Source organism: Acytostelium subglobosum (genome assembly GCF_000787575.1).
Source record: "Acytostelium subglobosum LB1 DNA, scaffold: scaffold26, whole genome shotgun sequence".
In the NCBI taxonomy this organism is placed as follows: domain Eukaryota; phylum Evosea; class Eumycetozoa; order Acytosteliales; family Acytosteliaceae; genus Acytostelium; species Acytostelium subglobosum.
The window spans coordinates 219,155-241,420 of NW_012236507.1; the positions used below are offsets into that span (position 1 = coordinate 219,155).

At 45.2% G+C, this 22,266-nt stretch overlaps 8 protein-coding genes across 8 annotated transcripts; 3 read left to right on the top strand and 5 right to left on the bottom strand.

Annotated features, from left to right (window-relative positions):
- Positions 1-408: 408 nt before the first annotated feature.
- SAMD00019534_102470 (hypothetical protein) lies at positions 409-901 on the top strand (the record flags this gene model as incomplete). Its single annotated transcript, XM_012894498.1, has 2 exons — positions 409-685; positions 828-901. 2 exons carry the CDS (start codon positions 409-411, stop codon positions 899-901), a joined length of 351 nt encoding a protein of 116 aa, XP_012749952.1.
- A 53-nt stretch (positions 902-954) lies between these two features.
- Positions 955-2,894, bottom strand: SAMD00019534_102480 (hypothetical protein; the record flags this gene model as incomplete). Its single annotated transcript, XM_012894499.1, has 4 exons — positions 955-1,351; positions 1,425-1,801; positions 1,874-2,632; positions 2,730-2,894. The coding sequence occupies 4 exons, from the start codon at positions 2,892-2,894 to the stop codon at positions 955-957; spliced, it is 1,698 nt and encodes a 565-aa protein (XP_012749953.1).
- Positions 2,895-3,112: 218 nt separating this feature from the next.
- Positions 3,113-4,153, bottom strand: SAMD00019534_102490 (hypothetical protein; the record flags this gene model as incomplete). Its single annotated transcript, XM_012894500.1, has 3 exons — positions 3,113-3,847; positions 3,933-4,029; positions 4,104-4,153. 3 exons carry the CDS (start codon positions 4,151-4,153, stop codon positions 3,113-3,115), a joined length of 882 nt encoding a protein of 293 aa, XP_012749954.1.
- A 594-nt stretch (positions 4,154-4,747) lies between these two features.
- Positions 4,748-5,752, top strand: SAMD00019534_102500 (hypothetical protein; the record flags this gene model as incomplete). The annotated part of the gene is made up of 1 exon (XM_012894501.1): positions 4,748-5,752. One exon carries the CDS (start codon positions 4,748-4,750, stop codon positions 5,750-5,752), a length of 1,005 nt encoding a protein of 334 aa, XP_012749955.1.
- A 53-nt stretch (positions 5,753-5,805) lies between these two features.
- Positions 5,806-7,632, bottom strand: SAMD00019534_102510 (hypothetical protein; the record flags this gene model as incomplete). Its single annotated transcript, XM_012894502.1, has 2 exons — positions 5,806-7,043; positions 7,110-7,632. The coding sequence occupies 2 exons, from the start codon at positions 7,630-7,632 to the stop codon at positions 5,806-5,808; spliced, it is 1,761 nt and encodes a 586-aa protein (XP_012749956.1).
- Positions 7,633-8,236: 604 nt separating this feature from the next.
- Positions 8,237-13,896, bottom strand: SAMD00019534_102520 (hypothetical protein; the record flags this gene model as incomplete). The annotated part of the gene is made up of 8 exons (XM_012894503.1): positions 8,237-11,055; positions 11,135-11,515; positions 11,580-12,097; positions 12,224-12,524; positions 12,598-13,111; positions 13,181-13,531; positions 13,668-13,749; positions 13,847-13,896. 8 exons carry the CDS (start codon positions 13,894-13,896, stop codon positions 8,237-8,239), a joined length of 5,016 nt encoding a protein of 1,671 aa, XP_012749957.1.
- Positions 13,897-14,976: 1,080 nt separating this feature from the next.
- Positions 14,977-16,516, bottom strand: SAMD00019534_102530 (hypothetical protein; the record flags this gene model as incomplete). Its single annotated transcript, XM_012894504.1, has 2 exons — positions 14,977-16,222; positions 16,329-16,516. The coding sequence occupies 2 exons, from the start codon at positions 16,514-16,516 to the stop codon at positions 14,977-14,979; spliced, it is 1,434 nt and encodes a 477-aa protein (XP_012749958.1).
- A 1,334-nt stretch (positions 16,517-17,850) lies between these two features.
- SAMD00019534_102540 (hypothetical protein) lies at positions 17,851-22,028 on the top strand (the record flags this gene model as incomplete). The annotated part of the gene is made up of 9 exons (XM_012894505.1): positions 17,851-18,234; positions 18,309-18,617; positions 18,690-19,076; positions 19,137-19,382; positions 19,453-19,880; positions 19,963-20,180; positions 20,244-20,424; positions 20,507-21,044; positions 21,114-22,028. 9 exons carry the CDS (start codon positions 17,851-17,853, stop codon positions 22,026-22,028), a joined length of 3,606 nt encoding a protein of 1,201 aa, XP_012749959.1.
- Positions 22,029-22,266: the final 238 nt, after the last annotated feature.

Sequence of the window (22,266 nt, forward strand, 5' to 3'; positions counted from 1 at the left end):
TTGAAGGATCTAAAGAATAAGAATAGTTACCTGTATAATTGGTCACCTAGCCAGGTTGACAAGCTGATCCAGATGGTTGGCGAGCTGGACTTCTTTTCACTACAACCCAACGAACGAAAGAAGCAGTGGGAGCAGATTGCCAAATCACTGAATCGTAGTGTTGCCGCGGTACGCGCCAAGTTCAGTCGACTGGAGCTACAGAAGCATGTTGGAGCATCGTCATCCGTAGGCCTCTTGTCAACATATTGAGAATACCAAGAATCAAACAAACCTATATATAAACGCTTATTTATTGGAAACAAGAGATATTCTTCATTGTGTTGAGTTGACAATGAAGTTGAGTAGAGTCATCTTTCAAGTTCTCATTTACATTGCAAGCCAAGTTATAACAACATACAGATAGACATTATGTCCTCAAAGAAGAGAAAGAATGATAGTGATGAGGAGGTGGAGGAGGAAGAGGTAGAGTCAACCAAGGCTGAGAAGAAGAAGTCTACAAAGAAGTCAACTAAAGTGACAAAGAAGAAGCCTGTTAAGGAGGAGTCAGAGGATGAGGAGTCAGAGGTTGAAGAGGAAGAAGAGGAGAAGAAAGAGAAGAAGGAGAAGAAGAAACCAAAGGTAGCAGCTTCCGCAAAGAAGGAGATTGACCTTGGCAACAAGAGGAAGATAGCATTCTCCACATTTGGTKGGCGCACCAAAGATTGACATTAGAGAGTTCTACGAGAAGGATGGAGAGATGCTGCCAGGAAAGAAAGGTATGATGAGGGGAAGGCCAAAGCAAAGGTAGGAACAGTACACATACTAATTCTCAGTCGCGAACATCATAGGTATCGCATTGTCACCAGCTCAATGGAAGATCATCACAAGCAACATAGATACAATCAATAAATGGTTGAATTAGAACGACTCGCTCAAGATGATCTTGATCGAGGTTTACTTTATTTACTTTAATCTTTAGAACATGTCGTCGCCATCCATCAGATCAGCAATATCCTCGTCGTCGAGATCTGATCCAAGGTCGTCTTGGTCGTCACTCTCACTCATACTGACATCATCCAAAAGTGCGTCGTCGTCCATGTCGTCACTGTCCTCGCTCTCATCGTTCTCATCCTCGCTGTTGTCCTGGTACACCAGCACCGGCTCAAAGTCAATCGAGACCACCTTCTTTGATTGCGACTTGCTCTCGACCAGCTCGCACTTGGCCACCAGCTTGGTTAGCGACTCGTGCAGCTTGAACTTATCCTCCACGATCGAGTTGAGAATAGACAGTTGTGATCTCAGGTTGGGCACGGTAAGCAAGTATGTCGAGTGCTCCTTGATAATGTTGTTGACCCAACTGATCAAGTAGTGGCTGTGTTGCAAGAAGGAGGATATGGTCAGTGTCGGTGACAGTCAATCGCTCGCCCGACTACTTTGGTACATACGATTTCTGGTAGTCTGTGGCAAGGTCCGAGATGATCCTCTTGAGCAAACTGAATGCATAGGGCGACGGCAGCGCCTTGACTGTGTTCTGGAGTACCACTTGGTTGACTTGCAATGCCCTGCTGAGCAGTGCGATATCGGATGATTGGAGCGCCTGTGTAATCATGTCGACAACTGTACCGGCGTTCTTGGCACTGTTATCAACGGACTTCATGTCCACTCCAATAATCTGCTCTTCGACATTGAGTTGGGCGGCATCGCCAGTTGTTGAGACCACCTGCTTGCTAGTGCTTCCAACTCCACCCTTGGACTTTGGATCCTTTGAATGATACTCAATGTTTGATGTTGTCTCCAACAATTCGCCCTTCTGGCTAAATTTCTATAATATGTTCGTCAGTTTCCATGTGTTGCTGCGAGTTACCGCGTGTTGCCGTGTTTCCGCCCAACTTACAATTATTTCAAACTTAATCTGTGATGGTGAGGAGAGAGGTCCTTGGGCCAGAGCCAACTCCTCAGAGTTGAGGAATGTAACACTTATGAGATCGACATTGTCTTGCAACTTGAACTTGGTCTGCGAGGAGACTGTCTTTTGAGCGGTGGCCTTGAACACTTCGATGACCTTGGCGTCAGTGATGGCGGCAAAGTAGTAGAATGTCTCTAGCTTGGTGGGCTGGGTCAGCATGTGCAGACCTCTAATGTTGGTATCGCACCTGATCATGTGTGAAGCCTCGCCACTCTTTAGTCCCTTGTCGCTCAACTCATAGACACGCATGTAGCGATCGGCTGTTGAGCCGACCAGCACGTCGCGCGACGTCTCATCGCTGAACGCTAGCGATCTGAGCTCCTTTGACGACTTGATTTTGCCAATCTGCTGCTGTGACGACAACTCCCAGATGCGCACCTGACTCGCGCCCGACACCAGACGGGTGGCATGTGCGTTGACCGCCAGCTTGAACACTGGACGGTTCTCCTCAACGGCGAAGCTTGTGATCTTTTGTGCCTGCTCGACGCTCCACTGAATGACCGTGCCATCTTGATCGGCCGAGTATAGGTGGTTTCCAGCATCGCCTGCGAATACCACATCATTGACCCTGCAGCTATGTGATCCAGTCAATGACTTTAACTGTTTTCCATCCAATATATCATAAATGTTAATGTCACCATTAGTCATACCAGCAGCCAGCAACAACTTTGGATTGGCAACTTGTTTCTAAAGTTTGATTGATTGATTGATTGGGCGAGTGAGTGATTGGGCGAGTGAGTTTGGGCGAGGCTTGTGATGGGATTGTCTCGCGAGGTGGCCATACCATTGAGAACCAGGTCAAACAGTTGAACTTGACATCATTGTTGGTGGAGCTGAATGAGAAGGTGATGATGTTCTTCTGGACATTCCAAACTCTCAATATATTATCTCTGCCAATCGCGGCAAAGTGTGATCCAGTCTTATCAAACAAGTAGAACTTTCCAGACATGTCTACTCCTGTGTATATATATAATATATAATATAATATATGAAGTGATTGTAAGTAAGTTTATGTATTTATGTAAAAGCGAGGACTCATTCGAGGGTCACTGAATGACATTGGACCATTTTTCTGATTTAAATAATCACAAAATTCAAAAAACGAACGAATATGAAGTTCTGATTTTTTATCATCAAGTCGAGAAATGATCATGGTCTTGATCAAGATTATTGAGGTATCTTTAAAGCAAAGATATCCTTTTCCAGAACACCAAGTACCTTGTTGTCAATATTCTGACTGATGTCTTTCCAAGCAATGTCTGGATTTTGTTGCCGCAGTACTTCTCCGCCATTAGTCAATGTGAATAATTCCTTGCAGACCAGTTTCTTGACTCTTCCAATTAACTTATAGCTCGATTGTTTGTAGGTGATGTTGGAACTGATCTGAGAGTACAACCCCTCTTGGTCCATCACCTTCAATACGACCTCGGGAGTGACTATACTGTCTGTGTAGGCGTTGATGGCAATGGTTGTCGGGTCCAGTGGTGCAATGACCTTTGGTTGGTACTCCGCGGTCGAGAACTCTTGTTTTTTGAGTGCCTCCAAATCACGCTGCGTCCTGATTGCAGTTATCTGAGCTTTGGCTGCATTCTTCCATTCGTCCAACACGATTGAGCATTTGCCGAGTACTTTTTGTTCCAGTTGCATCAACTGGATCATGAAGCCATCGTTTGGTTGAACGCACGATCTTGTTTGGTGCAATGTAGTGTACAGTTGATTCAATGGCAGTCTCTTTGCAATCATTAGATATGCCAGTATCACTGTTGGGCTACGACTTCTTCCAGCAAGACAATGTACAAACACAACTCCATCCTCTTTCCTCGCCTGTTCGATAAATAGATATGCCTCATCGATGAATGTCAGGATATCCTGTTCAGGTACATCCTCAAGGTTATGTGCTCTCTGTTGTACAACAATCGATGTGAGTATAGTGCCTTGATTGAATGAAAGAATGAATGGCTAATTGTTTGAGGACTTAGGAACATACCAACGATCTGTATTCTGATTCATTATGTACAGTTCCAGCACAACTAACTATATGAGTGATGTTCCTTCTCTTCATCTCAAATACATTCTTTGTATCTCTATTATTATTGATAAGTAGTTAGTATTGTAACTTGATTTAATGAATGAATGAATGAATGATAGTGATAGTTACCTGGCAGCACCTAGGTATAGGAAGTCTTCTATAACAGTTGATATTCCCATGGTTGGTGATTGTTGTAGTAATAATATATATTGGTTATATTTAACAACTTTAACTTATGATCATAGTTATAATGTTCTCTTTCTCGTTAGTATTACACTAATCTCAAAGTATCTTTTTCATTGTTGAGTAATAAAGTGGAAACAAAGAGTGTGGGTCATTCCCACCTTTCACTCATTCATTCCTACAGATAAGTACGGTTGGTTGCATGCTTGAGGAGGTATTAGATACACATACATACACTCACTATCTCACCACTTGACAAACAAGGACATTGGAAAGTGAGAGAATGAGATAATAGATAATAGATTGGTGACACATAATTCCAATGATGGCTTAGCTCACTCAACCTCTATCAGATTATCAAGTCAACATGTTAACATGGTTGGGTGAATGATGAAGTTGAGTGGACTCTCCAGATGTAGCAGCAGCAGCAGCAGAAGCAGACACAGCACAGCAGCGCAGCGGGTACAAGTATCGGTACTGTTACATTCCTCTTTATTGTTGTATGGTAATCAATTACGAGTACTTATAGTATTAGTATTAGTATTAGTATTAGTATTAGTATTAGTATTAGTAGAAGTGTGTCTAAAGCAATGAAGAAGAAACAATCACCAACAAAACAGAAGGAGACGTCGAATAAGAAGAAGATACCCTTGAAGGAGTGGTCGACAACAGAAGCAACTACGCTCACAATTGCTCAGCTAAAGAATAATCTTAAGGGTTATAAGGTTGAATTCAATAGCCGAGCGCTAAAGGCTGATCTTGTCGATCTACTGGTCGCCTCGAGCAAGAAGAAACAAGGCGAGGATTTGAGCCACGAGATGGATGACGCAAGTGATGGCGGAGGTGACAGTGGCATTGTTGATGACAATGTTGATGGTGAAGGCGATGGCGATGGCTTGGATGACGAGCCAGATGTTGACCTGCCAAAAGATGTAAAGGAGGTGAAGGGAGTGAAGGATGTAAAGAATGTGGCTAAGGATGCTAAAGATCAAGTTGCGAACAGTCCAAAGAAGAAGAGGGAGGAAGATGACGAGCTGGACGATGATGCCGACGATGAGAATGATGAACACCAAGCCAAGAAGCATAAGAAGGATAATGGCCAGCAAGTTCAAAAGGCTGTGAACGATCAACAAGATAAAGTGATCATGGAGAAAGCCCTTGAAGATGCTCTGGAGAGCTACGATATTCATAAAGAACTAATGACGTTGATCAAGGAGGAGGTCAAGACTCAGTCCACCGAGGGTCCTCTTCTGATTGTCAACTGGAATGTCGATGGCCTCAAGGAAATGTCCGTTGTAGGCCAGGCAAAGCGTGGCTCTCCCCAGGATATTCAGGACACTCTGGCCCAATTCATCAAGACCAACCATGGCACCGATCCAAAAGACACTCAAACAATATTCCTCTTTGAGTCCTCTGGCAGGATGACCCAGTGCCTCACTCAACTTGTCGACAAGTTCCCTTGGATCAAGCATACCAACCAGCCAAATCAGTTCAAGAACATGCCAACCATTCCGCTCGCCAGTCTGATCGTCATTCACAAGCTAAGCGATACCAAACTTGATGTTGCCGATCTCAGTGCCTTCCTTCTCTGCTAACTAATGGATGAGTATCCATGAAACTATACTACTAGAGTACCTTCATTAAATGTTTATTTGATCTTGATCAATGACCACGACACCTTGGCGGTATGCGCAAGCTTGGGTCCATCATTCGCTCCAATGCTGTATGTCATCGAGCAGTCTGGGGATGAGTAGCTCTCATGGTTTACAATCGCCAACAAAAGTCTTGGACTGAGTGAGCGGATGGTCCATCCGCGACCATGTCCATGTAATTTGTAGGTGTTGACGTTGGGGAATGTGGACAATAGTTTGCTCACATCAGACCTGCTCCTTATCATTGTGGATAGGGTGTCCAGTCTAACATTCTTTGGTGGCTTGAACTTTGATTGACTATTGAATTGGGTCAATAGAGACAATTCCATGGCAGACTCGGGCATACAGTCGACAAGTGAACGTAGATTTGTTCGCAGTATTACAAGGCCCATTGGTAATGCATTGGCCTCAACTTGATTGTTTGAGCCAGGCAGTATAAGTTCTGTAAGCAATGGTGGCAAGACACCAGAGGCGAGAGGTTGATTGTAGGATTGGCTGAGACTTAGAGTCCTCAAAGAAGCTGGGAGACTGCCCGGCACCAGTTCCTTCTTGAATGATGTGCCAATCCTCAGTTTCTCGAGACATGATGGTAGACATCCTGGCAGTAGTTCTTGGTTGAACTCATGGCCCAGTGTCAGCTCGAGCAGTGACTCTGGAAGGCACCCTGGCGTAAGTGGTTGATTGAAGACCTCGAGTGTGAGTATTGTGAGGAAGACTGAAGGCAGCACTCCAGGCAACAGTGGATGATCATAGTTGTTAAGGGATAGCTCTATCAGTGAGTTGGGCAGCACATCACATGCCAGAGTATGGCTATAGCTGACCAATGAGAAGAATGCGAGAGACTGGGGTAGTGATCCTGGTGTGAGGGGATCGTCCAAGTCAAGCCCAACTGTCAAGTTGTCCAATGAAGGGTGTAGTGAGCAGGGGATGAAGTAGTTTGTTTCCAAGTTCTTGAGTGAGTTGGGCAGTGTCCATGGATGACCTGGGTCAGGCCTGCCTTGGCAGATCAGTCGGGTGAGGGAGGAAGGAAGCACGCCCTCTAGTAGAGGCTGGCAGAAGGCACTCCCGAATGAGAGATACGTGATTGATTCAGGCAGCACACCAGGGTAGAATGGTCGATTGAAGTCATTTCCAAAATGAAGAGAGGTCAAAGAGTCTGGCAGAGATCCTGCGACAATACATTGATTGAAGTTGAAGCCCAACGAAAGGTGAGCGAGCGTGGTTGGTAGGACACCTGGTTTGAATTCTTGATTGAATGTATCGATGAATGAAAGATTGATGAGTCGAGGCGGTAACACACCTGGCAGTAACTCCTTGTTGAATAGACCCAGTGTCAAACTTCTGAGTGATGCGGGGAGCGAAGAGGGTTCCAGTATATGATCGAATACTGAGAGATGCAAATCTATGAGCGAATCGGGTAGCACACCAATGGGTATGGGATGATCGAACGTGTCTAGTCTAAGTGAACGCAGTGAGGCAGGGAGAGCACCAGCAATGAATGGCTGGTTGAACTTGGGTGAGTTCAAGTTGGTAAGCGAGTTGGGAAGTATACCAGGTAGGAGGTCACGTTTGAACTGTCCAAGTTCTAGTGTGAGGAGGGATTCGGGTAGTACGCCCGGCGCAATGCTGATGTCTCTGCTTGATGAGATTGACAGTTGAGTGATCGAGTCTGGAAGTGACCCTGGTGTATCAAGCACGCCATTGAATGGATGAACGAGTAACAAACGATCGATGTTGTCAATGTTGAATCTTGAATGTGATTGTGATTCAACTGCATCTCTGATTGTGCCAGGTAGAAGATAACAATCCTTCTTCCATGTCATTGATAGTTTAGTATTTGCAAGCCTGCCATCAATGTTGGCCTTGATATACAATGTTCTCAATCGTCTACATGTCAGACTGAGGCACAATGCATCTATGATGTCATTGAATTGTAAGTATATCTCTGTCAATATTATATCAGAGAGTATTTGTTCCATGTATCTATATCTTGTTTTTGGTTTAAAGTTAGTCGAGTGATCACATGATTGATCAAATGAGGGGTGATCAGATTCTACTTTGATCAAATATCCATACCCCAATCTTTACAATGATGGATATAACTTGGAATCTTTTATTCTTAAATATCAAAGCGATAAGCTTTGGCATAGTGGATAGGAAGCTCTTGCAAGCTAAGACTATTCTGTGAAGTCTGGAACGTGTGCAATACTATCCAGGAGCTTGAAAAGGTCGATTTGGACATTGTCAGGAGCTCCTTCTGGAATGTTGGCAACTCCATGGTAGATGACATTGATTGGAATGTTGATCACGTACAAGTAATAATAAATAATATTACTCAATCAAACTAGGTGAAGATGCCAACCCATCTGATGCCATTGGCATTTAAAAGACACCTCCATGAATGAATGAGTGACAATGATGATCATTTTACTGTAACTCTGTTTGGCAGAGTGGACAGGTGGACTTGTGACTGGTGGAGAACCACTTGTAGATACAACCAGCGTGGAACTTGTTCTTGCAGGTCTTGCATTGGAACTTGGGAATGGTGCCGTTGAAGAAGAGACTGTAACAGATGGGACAGAGGTCCACGCCCTGGAAGTGCTTGTCCAGCGAGCTCTTCCACAGCAGACACACGTCCAGGATCGATCCGTCCTGGGTGAGCAGCAGCGATGTCATTGACAGCAGCCACTTCCTCCACTGCATCTCAGTGACGCCGATCCTCTTGGAGAACTCCACTTGCAGCACGCGCAGCGGGTACGCGTCGGGGATCTGCAGCGACAGCGAGATGGTCATCTCGTCCTTCTCGTAGTTGGCCGTCACCTCCTTGATGGTGGACGACGCCTTGATGCTAAAGTTCGAGCCGGCAGGCTCCTTGTGCGCGTTGACCAGCTGTATCTCGTTCTTGATGATCAGCGGGCTGATGTAGTGCGTGATGTACGCGTCGACCTGCTGCGAGATCTTGCTGCTGCAGTCGTCCGACCACCAGCATCGCGCCATGCTCGGCAGGTTGTTTACCAGCACGTAGATCATGTAGGCGCAGCAGTGCTGCACGTTGGCATAAGTGATCTCTGTGTCGACACGCGGCAGCTCATCATAGTCGACGTGTGGCGCTGAGTGATAGTCGTCCTTCTTGGTGAGTGGGAATATGCAGGTAAGCAGTGTCGATACCTTTCGCTTGTCGTTCAGGTAGCCATTGATCGGAGCCTTCTTGGTAAAGTCTTGCATGGCATAGTTGCGCAGCACCAGGTCCCAGACCATCAGTGTGCCAACCACCTTTGACATCAGGTGTTGGTCTTGCTTGTCAGCCTTGAGCTGCTTCCACAGTTCAAACTGTGTGAGGATGGCGGCCAGCTCGTCCGATATGATGTACTCTGTCGTGTCTTCGTCCAACTCGAATGCCTTGACCAGCTCGACCGATTCATTGGTAAAGTATGATGCCAACAGATTGTAGGCTGTACGCTGGATGTTGGGATGCTCGCACTGCACAAGCTCGTACAGCTGCTTGAGGTTTAGCTGGGCGATTCTGAACTGCGTGGCCACGGGTATCTTGGCCAGCGTCGTCGAGTACAGGTCATAGAGAGCAACGTACGCCAGGTTGGAGATGAGCGCGCGGCCGGCGATCCACTGGCCGACCAACAGCGACGACGTCTCAATCAGGTACTCCTCGCTCGTGTTGGGCAGAATGAAGCGCTGGTTGTCCGCCTTGGACAGGATGATGTTGAACAACTTGAGTGAGTTGTATCGCTTGAGCAGCGTGGGGTCCTGTGCGTCCTTCTCAGAGATCCACTGATTGAGCAACGTCTGAATGAGCTGTGATTGATTGGTGGACAGGAACAGACTCTTGGCCACGACGAACTGTGAGGCCACGATGAACAACTGCGACAGGGGGATCTCCATCACGTCCAGTTCGATCGCCTGATCCTTCATGAGTGCAGAGCGTGCCCGCAGGTGCCACTGTTGGATCATCTGAAGCAACTTGAGCAGGATGTGTCCCTCATGCTCATTGAGTGGATGTTCGTCGTCATACGTGGCGATCGAGCAGAGCAGTGAGATCTTGAAGCAGATTGGGTCGAGCGCGTTGGGCATCGAGCTTTGGATAGCCTCGAGGTCCTTGAACAAGGCTGTTCGTACCTGTTCGACGAATGGCGATCGCTGCTCGACGAGTGAGGGAAGGATGAGCTGGAACAGGTTGAGATTGTGATGTGACTGCACCACTGTGTCGTACGAGTTGTTCAAATGCTGTTGCTGTATCAGCGCGATGAATGCAATGCGCGCGGTAGTCAGGGTAGCCTCGGCCATCACACTAAGTATGTTCTTGAGCAGCAGCTGATTATTGTCCTGCACGCCCACCGCCAGTGTGTTGTCGCTGGCCAGAAGAATCTTCATCCATGATGCCTGGCTGATTGATTGATCGTCTGTAGACACTGATCTGTTGACCATGGCCAACAGCACATCTTGTTTGAGTTGTTGCATTGATTGTAGTTTGTGCAATGTCGGACTGATTGGATTGTTACAGCCGATCGATAACAAGCCTGTGAGCACCTGGATGATCAGTTTGTCGCTATTGGTAGACTTGAGGATGGCCGTGATTGGGTCTGACTCGGAACCATCCCTCTTCATCAGCTTGCCCATGATCTCAAACAAGTAGAGGTGCAGACGGAAGTACTGCTCCTGGGTGGCCAGGGGGACGCTGTGGCGCTGGGGACGGAATGGCGACATGTCGGTCTGCAGCCAGGAGATGTCGAGAGCCATGGTGTACTTGGTGGCCGAGAGTGAGTAGTGTTGGTAGAGCTGTGCGAGTGAGGCGGCCAAGTCGTTTGTGCCAATCACGTCCAGGGTGAGGGTCGCCAGGAACTGTGTGTCTGGCGCGCGCAGTCCATGCAGGTTGTCAAAGATGATCGGCAGCAAGATGGTAGTGGTCGAGTGATTGTGCAGTTGAAGTGTGTTCGTGTCGGAGCAGATGGTCTTGCGCAGTTGATTGGTGTAGACTGAGGTGTCGATGGATGTCTGGTGATGCAGGTGGATGGCTGACTTGGCAATCTCTTGCCACAGCGCTATCTTGGCCGGGTTCAGCTCGACCGTGCTGTGCAGGTCGTACAAGATGAATCTTGACGCATATATAAGGTTCGCGGCAGAGAACTCCATCTCGCCACCATTGAGCACGATCGCCAACACAATATCCTTGAGCTCATTAGTGACCCAGTTGATGATCGCGATGATGCTGGAGGTGTCTATGAGCGGGGAGTCTAAGGTTGAATGATTGATTGATTGACTGTGAGTGGGATGGTTCAAAAGGGTAGTTGATTGAATGGGGAGTATACTTACATGATCCATCGACAGGAGAGACGATCAGGACAGACATCAGTGAGTGCTTTGTCTGATTGATGGAGTGGAGTTGGAAGAGTTGGTTGTCGTGCTTGTGCTCAGAGTGGAGGTGGGTGTTGACAATGGTATTGAGGGATGCACAGGCGAGGGATGAGCGATCGCACTTGAGTTGTGAAATGAGATTGACCAGGTAGACATTGTTCTGCTCGTCCTTTAGCATGTCAACCAGCTTGCTCCACACCGATTGGAAGTCCACCAGATCATTGCCATTGGCAATCACCGTGAAGATATTGAACAAGTTATATATCGACTTTGAGTTTGATTGATTGAGCGCAAGCTTAATGTTGGGAAGGAGTGAGTCCTCGACGAATTGCTTGGTATCTAGGGGAGGGCGAGGGTAAGCGAGTGATTGGAGGTGATTGATTGAATGACGGCGACAACATACCTTTGATCTCGGGCTCGAGGAGTGCGCGAATGTTGAAGTGAGACAGGAGGACACCGATCATCTCAAACATGCGGTCTTGAAGTATGGCGTTGGAGAGGTTGAAGTGCTGGCAACAGAATTGGAATAGCTGTTTGGACAGTTGTTGGAAGAGTGCTGGCGTGGTACTCTTGTGCTCAAAGAGTAGACGATATCTTGCAAACAGTGTGTTGATTGTGATTGCTTGTTGGCGTGGGTCTGGATTGGCTGCAGCATCTTGAGTGGCCGTGGTGTCATCATTGATGGGCTCGAGCTCCAGCAAAGCATTAGTGGTATGAGTGTATAGGCGTTGGACAACATCATCGAGTGCGCTGGCCACCAGGTCATTCTGAGCGGCCACCAATCTTTGCATTGTTTCGCAAACATTCTTTGTCAACTGATGTGAGTAAGGCGAGTACTCCTTCATAAAGTATCCAAGCAATATCGATCCAAACAAGTTGGACACCAAGTATTTGACAATCGCTTGATTGGTCGACCATTTCCTTCATTGTTCCATTGATTGGGCGTGTGATTGGAATGATTCCAGAGTGTGCCAAGGGAGTGGGAGGGTCAGGAATGTTAGTGATCGATCAATCAGACTGGACTGGACTGGATCGCGGACAACATACTTTGAACAGAATACAATACACTCGAGTACACTTGTGAGAAGGTAGGTAGTAGCGCGCTCACTTGAACCAAACTGCTTGATGTTCTCAAGTATCTCCAAACCCTTGAGTGTGTTGCCAAAGAACTCTTCAAAGAATGCCACGCTGTCGCCAACCACAGAGTTTGGAATGAAACTAAGGAATGGTAGCACCATTGGATATGATATCTCGTACGATCCATAGCAAGCAGTCCTCAAGAATGCCCAGAACCTTGGCAACACATGCTTCCTCGCATCCACGCCCTCCCAAGCCTTCTCCTTGTATTCTGTATATGTTTGAATGAGGTGAGTTAGTCACATGATTGATTGATTGATTGATCATCACTACTCTATACTCACTCTTGAGGAATGAGATGATGGCATCCCACATGAAGAGATGTGTTGATGGATCCTTCTCGGAGAATAGACCGAGTATCTTGGTGGAGAAGTCTTTGAGGTTGTTGTCTGAGAAGTTGGGGACACGATTGATGATCGTGGTGATGAGGCGATAGCAAGTCTTTCGAATGTATGCACTCTTTGATGAGAGGAATGAAAAGAATTGCTTCTCCAATGTCTCTTGATAGATGTCTTGATTGATACTTTGTGTCGTTGTAGTTGTCGAGGACGATGATGAAGATGATGATTGATCATCAGCTGAAGTGGACATTGATGTTGAGTTCTCAATCAGGTATTCAATTGCCAACAATGAGTTGGAGATACATCGATCATAACGGTCTTGGAGGACCTCGGGTGGGACTGACTTGCCATCGCCCAATGTGCCAGTCGTCTCTTGCAGGTTCTCCGTCAGATATTGCAATGCAGTATCATGAGCGAACCTAAACACATCACTTCTCTTCTTCTCAGGGAAGATAGTCTATCATGTACGCGTCAGTATGATCACTCACTCGCTCAATCAATCAATCATGATTGATACACCACTTACATTGAATGATTGAAGTGCAGTGTTGTATGATTGATCCTTTTGATCACAGATGGAGAATAGCCATGGACCAAAGAGATGTTTGACGTGTGGACCAAGGTTCTTGCCAACTTTGGTGCCGAGTGTGCCTAGACAGAGTGAGGACATCTCTCTAACCTTGCGATCGTCATCATTGACAAGCTTCCTATATGTCAACTCCCATGCACTTAGCAACGCGCGTATCGATGCGCTACTATCTGTCTCCAAATCAATCTTTCCAAACAAACTATTCAACTCCTCCAATGCCTTCATTCTGCTCACTGCATCCTTCTTCAACAACTTCTTAAACTGTACTTGATAATCTGAATCAAGTTGCTATCATTGTTTGTTTGATTGATTGATTGATTGATTGATTGATTGATTGATTGATTGATTGATTGATTGATTGTTAATGTCTATGTCCCTGTGATGTGACTGTCTCTGTGTCTGTGTCGTGGCCACAACAACATACATATTCGGGATCTGTCGCGCTTGATAGCGTTGATGTGAATGCTGAGAAACCTAGGAAGCTAGCATTGTTTGCTGATGCCTCCCTTCATTGATTGATTGATTAAGTGATTGAGTGAGTATGAGTGAGACCATGAACATCGTCCATCTTGTTGGTCCATCATGTTAATTGAACAATCATACCAGCTATTAGCACCCTTTGATCTGGCGTTCTTTGCCTTATCCTTTCCCATCTTTCTCTACAAGGTCAAGTATGTACTATATATTATATATATATATATTATGTATATGTATACAAAAGGGTAATGTAATAACTACTTAAGTTCACTTCATTCACACAGACATGTCATTCGCGAATCCACCTCGCACATTCATTCACTCAACTTGGAATGTGTGAACAAAACAGGAATCAGATGATCCTGACTTGTCCTTGGACTTTGGACTTAGTAGTCATGACCCTTTTATTATTATACATGGAGATGCTGACTGAATGCCTTGGCACTTACATACATTACAGTCTTGAGAGAGCCTTGATTACATAACGAACGTATGATGGATTCTTTACAATCCATCTATCAGATAGATATGAACATGATAATACAACTCTTGAATCTGTATCCCTTATATAATTCATGGCATTCAATGCTAGAACATCTGCAATTCCCTTGCCTCTGTATATTATTTATCGTTGTTGTTGTTGTTGTTTCAAAGTTAGTATATGAATGATTGAATGACTGAACGAATGATTGTTACCTTTGTGAGTCAGGTACGAATGTATGATAGAAGTTATATTCATTGCCACTTCTGTTGTAGTCTAGCACTGCAATGTCTTTGTTGGTCATACGAATGATTGATTGAATGAAAGAGGAGAGAGGCGAGGTTAGTATATCAACTTGGAACAAGGTCCAGAGAGTCAGGTAGACAACGCAACATACCTCCATTGTCAAAGGTGATACTAAAGTTCTTATCCTTATTATGAACGACTGACATGTCTCTAATATATATGTATATATGTATGTATGTATGTTTGAATGAATTAAAGAATGAATGGAAGATTGAGAGAGGTAGAACTTGTGTGTATGTGTGTGGATCTCGTTGAAATTTCAAAGTGTCCTAATTAAGTTGATTTCCTTATTTGGAGTCGGGTCTTGGAGTATTGAGGTATGGATACACTCACTCAAGAGTGATTGATTTAATAAGGATATAATATATATTATGTGTATATATATCATCCAAATGTGAATTTTAATCACATGGATGAAACTTGAAAAGGCCTCACGAGGCCAAAGGGTCCAACTGAATGATTGATCAGATCATACAACTACATCAATTGGATCACTACTCTCTCCATCACCACTGCCCAGTGGAGGAGGTGATAGTGATGCATGGTAGGTTGGACGCATAGGCAGTGTGGGTGGCAGCGTGATCTTTTCGGCGCGAGTGTGATTGTTTGAGTTGACCTTGATATTGTACATGTGGAACTTGAGTGTGTCGCCACCAGCATCATACTGTGATGGTGGACTCAATGACACTGGCGATGAGCCCATTGGTGTGGACGCATTGGCGCTGGCACTGGCACTGGAGCTTGGCTCACGTCTATGATGACCCTTCTTCTTTGATGATTGTGTTGGTGTTGTTGATGGTTGGGTGATGGCGGCGATGGACGACGATGTCGATGGTCCGGTGGCCGATGACGCACGTGCCTGCTTGTTGTTGCTGTCTGTGATGGCGCTGTCAGAGTCGTCGTCGCCAGACTCTGAGTTGAGGTTGCGCTGCGCCTTGGTCTGATGGTAGCCACAGAATGGCTGCAGCTTCCACTTCTGCACGGGTATGTTGCACTTCTTTGAGTTCTTCTTGTTCTTGTTCTCGTACTGACACCAGACAAAGTCCGAGTTGGGGTCGAGTGGCGCGTGATGCCAACAGTACTTGCAGTTGGCTAATGCCTTGCCCTTGCACAGACGGTCCTTGCCAAAGGCCATACAATAGCCCTCGTGTCCCTCGGCCAATCCAGGTGGTATCTCATCCAACATCATTGTTTGTGGTGGCTGTGTCAGTGACTGTTGAGTGGGATGTTGTTGTTGTTGTTGTTGCAGTCCCCTGCTACTGGACAACGCGGCCATGGAAACATCCTCAGCGTCAGACTTGTCTCTGTCTGGCAACATGGAGTACATGTCCTCACCTGGTGCTAAGCCCTTATTCGTTGGTGACACTGTTGGTGGACGAATATGCATTTGGCCACCAAGTCTACCATTCGACTTCTTGGACGATGATCCATTTGGTGCCCTCTCCCTCTTAACATGTTGTCTCTCTCTATCTCTATCTATATGTTGTTGTTGTTGTTGCTGTAGTTGTTCTCTGTCTGTATCCCTATCTCGGTCTCTATTATCTCTATTTCCAACATTTGGCGATATCAACAACATGTTGGAATTGTGTGATGAGTGGAGTGGCAACAGTGGGGGAAGTGATGTGGGGTGGGCTTGAGGCTTTGTCGCGAACCTGGACTCTGAATCAGAGTCAGAAGACACCTCTTCAAACTTTAACAATCTATCTAATAAGAACCTATTTAATTGATTGAGTGATTGAATGGGGGTGATGGTGGGTAGGGTGGGATAGTTCCAGTTAGTGTATGTTTGATTGAATGATTGGTTGATGTTAGTTAACATACCTCTTCTCAGAGGCCAACTTCTTTAATTGCTTCTTGGCATGCTCCAATTGAATAATAGTATCATCCTTCTCTTCAGCAATCACACTAAACTTCCTCTTCAAACTTGAATAAAGTGCTCTATAATCAACACTTGGATCACATCCTTGTTGTTGTTGTTGTTGTTGTTGATGTTGATATCTATTGTCCATCACTATAGTTATTATATTGTTAATAAGTTGAGTCTAATAAACTAAGAAATAAGTGGTGTGGTGGAATGATTCCGTCCCGACATAGTGACGTCACAAACGTACCTTTAGAAATTTCCTCAAAACCTATATTCCTATATATATATATCTTCGTTTAACTATATCAGAGTAATAATGAATGAATGATTGTTGAGGTGAGGCAGAACGATTTGATGGAGTGGATGAATAGTTAAAGACAGGGCAGGGCAAACATGACCTTGTTTACTTTACTTGGTTAGTGTTGGGGGAAAAGTGAGGTGATAAGTTGTTTCATGATGACGGCGATGGATGGATTGATGGTTGGCAGGTAGGGCAGGTTGGGTTGTTGTTGACTTTATTTGATCATCATCACGATTCCTTTTTTCACTGATCACAAAGGGTATACCCTTCCCCACGATCACCAGGCACCTAATGTAGGTCTGGTCACAACACTACCCCCCACTCGTCAATCACATTGTTCTAATTTGATGACAAACAAGTCAAAGACTTTGATTCGAATGGTCGGCAACCAAACCCCCACGAATGCATGCCCCCACTGCCACCATATTTGGCAACCTCTCTGTTTGATTGATTGATCGTTTGAAGCGAGTGAGTGATAGACATATATATATGTGTGATTGATTACTTGATTGATTGGTTGGATGATTAATGGATGGAGTCTTTGCCAATGATTATACTTAGAGTACTTGACGAACCGACACTTTGAAACATCCACCTCAATGATGGTTGGATACAGACGTTTGGCATCCAATAACAGGAGGTTATTTATGGAACGCCAGATAAGAGACAGGTCTTCAAAGTCCACACTTACTCACTAAATGATTCATTCGTTGAATCAACCAATCAATCAACCTGGTATACAAATGTCTCATGTTAAGATATAGCAAGCATAGTGGATGGTCTCACAACTGAGGAGAAGATTGCTTGAGAATGATGAAACATCCGCTCCGCCAACTTCTTCAACTACTTCAACCACATCCACAACTACAACCTCCAACAATGCCCAAGAGTACAGATCCAAGACCATTAAGAAGAAGAAGTCAGACAAGGTGGAACCGACCGTCCAGGATAAGAATAGGAAGAGACCCAAAGATGTGGACACCAAAGGTAGTGATGGTAGTTCGCGCGACCACAAGTTTTGAAGTGGCGCCGTAGTGAACATCATCCCAACTTTCATTCATTCAATCAAATGCACAAGTAATACATCTCATTCATTCATATATATATACTTATTCTTACTTACTTTGTTGGTTGAGGTGTGATATACGATAGGATAGAAGGTCATGACGCTTCAACACATGTCGCGACAGAATAGTACATTGTTCGACCTGTTACTTGAAGGCGACTTTGAATCAGTTGTTAGGACATTGTTTGAACAACAACAACAACAACATCACCAACATCAACAACAGAGTGATCACAGCAGCAATAACAACAACAACAATAATAACAATGATAATCAAGATGATCTGCCACAAGATAGAGAACTATGTCTATCACTACTATTACAGATATCTATAACAGATGAACAGTTGCGTACTATGCTACATGAGAACACACCTAGTATGACACCTCACATGGCCAGCTCACTTGCACGTCTAACCGCCTACCAATGTCTGGACCTCAAGCCACTCTTCATCTTTGCCGAAGATGAACTACAACAATGGAAGAAGTTAGGTCATGTATGTTCATTCACTCATTCGTTCATTCGTTCATTCAATCATTCAATCATACTTACTAACTCATTCACGTATAGACTGACCAGATGGTATCATTCATACAGTCAACGCGCAATGTACAGCATGCATTCGAGAATGGTGACTGCGCGATGAAGTTGAAGCTGGTGCTCAGTGACTTGATTGCTTTGTTACACCATGCCGAGCATCAACATGAGTTACACATCATCAAGAAGACTACACAGATGGGCAGTGTTGACCTGGACACATTTGCATCGGGTCAAAGATCATACGAGTCCATCGTACTCGATCTGCCCATCTACCTCACCGAGCTCAGTTACATCCTGCCACTTATAGCTCATCTCTTTGGACATCTGTTGGACTTCAATGTAAGTTATGTTATGACGTCCACACCTCATCAACGCGTTACCGGTCACTCACTCATTCATTCATTCATTCAGGTCATACTTGGATCGATGCTGTTCCTCAAGCAAGCAGCGCACTTGGTTTACATCATGGCATTGAACAACCCGGTGGACTTTAAGGATATTGTGGACTCGGTTGTGTTGGCATCGATAGACTTGGTGGGCATGGATAGGATACGAATGGTGCTCTGCAAGTTGTGTCGACTGTCACCATTCGCTGCAACATACATTAGACAAAAGTTGGTCGAGCGCACACTACTACCGGACCTGGTACTCCACATCACCTCGAGATACATCCATGATGAAGTTGACTTTATCTGCAACATTATCACCAATCGACAGGAATACCTCTGGATCAAAGATCACCTTGCACAAAAGGAGACGCCAGCCTTCAACGAGATCAGGGAGACATTGTTATCCATGGTATGTTTGATCATGATCACTTGAGCGTACTCTGGCTAACATCCAATCATTCAAACATAGTTGGATAGCTCGACCAAGTCATCATCAGTGGAGGGCGCAGTTGATATCGATGTCAACTCAATCATAAGGGTGTATTGTGGCATGGGAGGAGTGTTGGGCATCAAGCTCAACCCAAACGAGGTGACACTTTCCATTGGATTACTCGAGAAGAACATGTCCTCCACTGGCAAAGACAACAGATCATTTCCAAAACTATTCCTTTGCTTCCTCCTCGCGGTTGAAGGTCTACTTCGCATTGTGCCACCAGTATGTTATTCCTGGATCGCATGTAAATCATTCCAATCACTCACACATTCAACATGACCCTCATACTTAGAGACGCGTAACAGAATGCTTTGATAACTTGTTGAAGGTGACATCATGCAATGATTTGATGTTGTTGATCGCGATATACTTCCACACGAGACAACTACAGAACATTGTGGCGACGGTCAAGACTATCCTGGGCTTCCGCCCATCGATCCATACAGAGAGTTTGAATCAAATTGGTGAATTGCTCACCAAGGATATATTCCCCGAGGCATTGGTCGCCATGAAGTCATCACTGTTGCCCTACGTTGACAACCTATCAAACAATCGCGATCAGCAAAACACGTCGATCATGTGCATCTACCATCTACTCAGCGAGCGAATCTTTGAAAAGTACGAGACTGACGTTGGTGCATGGATCTGGGCTCAGACCCTCAAGGCATCCACACCCGTCCACTACCTTCTCCCGTCCTGTCTCGACAAGCTTGTCAAAAAGTATGCATGTCCAAGATCCAGGATGGCCATGCCCACTGGCACGATCACTAACTCATCCATTCCATTCCAACACTCATACTAGCATCATTGAACCAACGATCACAACAAACAATCCATTGTTCTACATGAAGAGGATTGCTGAATGGACGATATCAAGTGTGTTTGCTACAAGTGCCAAGACCTCACAAGTTGTCCAAGTACTTGTTGTATACTATGCTCTACGCTACAACGACAGTGTAATGAAGCTAAAAGAGACATTGAAGGGCAAGACACCCAGTCTACTAGTCGAGTCAACACAGTGTAAGTCCATGGTCACACTCATTCGATCACTCATCACTCACTCCCTCCATCAATCAATCATAGTGAAAGAGTATTCAATCGAATTCCTCTCGAAGCTACCCATTCAGAAGTGCATCAACATCATTCAATCCAATCAAGCGGACTACTTCTTCATCATTCCACCATTCCTCTACCTCATCTCCTCTCAATTCCCTCAGTTCTTCAATGTTAGTCTACTCCTTGGCGAAGAGGAGAAGTTATCAAAGTTAGTATTTATGGGATGGACGCGACCCATGCGTGGCGTGCATGACTGACACTCATTCACTCAATCAATCACTCATTGATAGCTCAATCGATCAGTTCCAATTCATTCCTCAATTCAATCGTAGGGCCGTGTTGCCTAATGGTAAGAGCGACTTTAAGGAGCTTGTAAATATTTGTCAAAGGGCGGCGGAGCAACCGACCACCACTCATCTGTTGCTCAACTACCTTGGAACGCTGGCCGATGGCGAGCTCATTGTATATATATTCCCACTCATTCAACACTTGCTGCCCATACTGATTGAACAACGTGCCAATCCGCCCGTCGAGGGACTCATCGCACCGTTCGCCGAGCTTTGGAGCCGGGTGTTCCCCTTGGAGCAATCGGACATTGCACTTAAGACGATCAATGTTCTCACGACCACTAGTGCATCACCGAGTATACTGGTCGTCCAGTCGCAGTACAATCACACCGACATCATCTCTGACCCACTTCTAGTGTTCCGCGCGCATCCCACCGTCTTCAACTGCCCTCCACTCTTCAACATCCTTCTGCACATCCTATACTTCTACATGATGTCCTCCAAGAAGTACCTCCAGAACCAGATCCAGATCGCGCCAGTGGTATGTCCATCATCAACCAATCAATCAATCAATCATACTAACTCAATCATTCGATCAATCAACCAACAGGGAAGTGGCAAACAGGAAGAGATAACTACATTGATATTGACTCAAGAGAGCTCAATCATTCAGATACTTCTGGAACTTTGTGTTGTCAATAGGATAGGCGCCAAGGATGTACTGAACTCACATGTTGACAATGAAGTGGACTCTTTGGACGCGAATGATTCGAACACCAGCAACAGCAACAAGCTCAAGCGAACTCAAACACATGCATATACATCAGCGGACATTGAAGAGATACGTTGCAACATTTGTAACTTCATTCATCAACTGTTCATCGAGAAGCCATTGCTTGTTAAACTCATTCACTTCCAAGGCTACATGGCACAGCTGCTACCAATCACCGTGACTCACATACCTTCGATGCACATCTGCTTTGACTTCTTGCCCGAGTTGCTCAACCTGCCCAGCGTGGACAAGCAGGTGTTCTCCATCCAGCTCGTGGCATTCCTGGCCGAGAAGTATCCAATACCAAAGTCACTGCGCATCTGTCGCCAGGCACTGGGACGCATTGGATTCAATCTGCAACAGGCCAACAATGTTAATGTCAATGTCAATGTCAATGCCCAACCACCGCCACCATCACAGGCCATGATGATGGAGGACTTTGACAAGGTGTCATTCATCAGACAGACACTGCCCTCGATGACCAGGATTGCCAAGACCTATCCAGTGCTAGCTGAAGAGTGTCTACAGATATTGATCGATCAGTTGCCAGACAAACAGATCTATGCCAGTCAACATCAACATCAACAACAACATGATCCACAGCAACAACAACAACAGCAACAACTTGATATAACATCAATAGCTCAGACATCATCAATGACACGTTGGCTCAGTGTGATGGACAAGAGCGACATTCAAACAGAGCTTCATCAAGCCATCCAGATCATCATCAAGAATCTTACAAAGACTTAGCAGTACACGAACGTTTGATAAGTAATGATTTGCCTTGCCTGTTATTCATTCATTTGTTTTGTTTGATCGATTGATTGAAAGATGTCAACATTGAACAGCATATCACTATTGCTGTTGGGTCACATTGCTTCATATCTTGATGCAATGGACACTGTGTGTCTATTGCTCACCTGCACTAGACTCTACAAGATCAGACGACCATTGATCAGATCTGTCCCATTCATGTTGGGTCCACTCC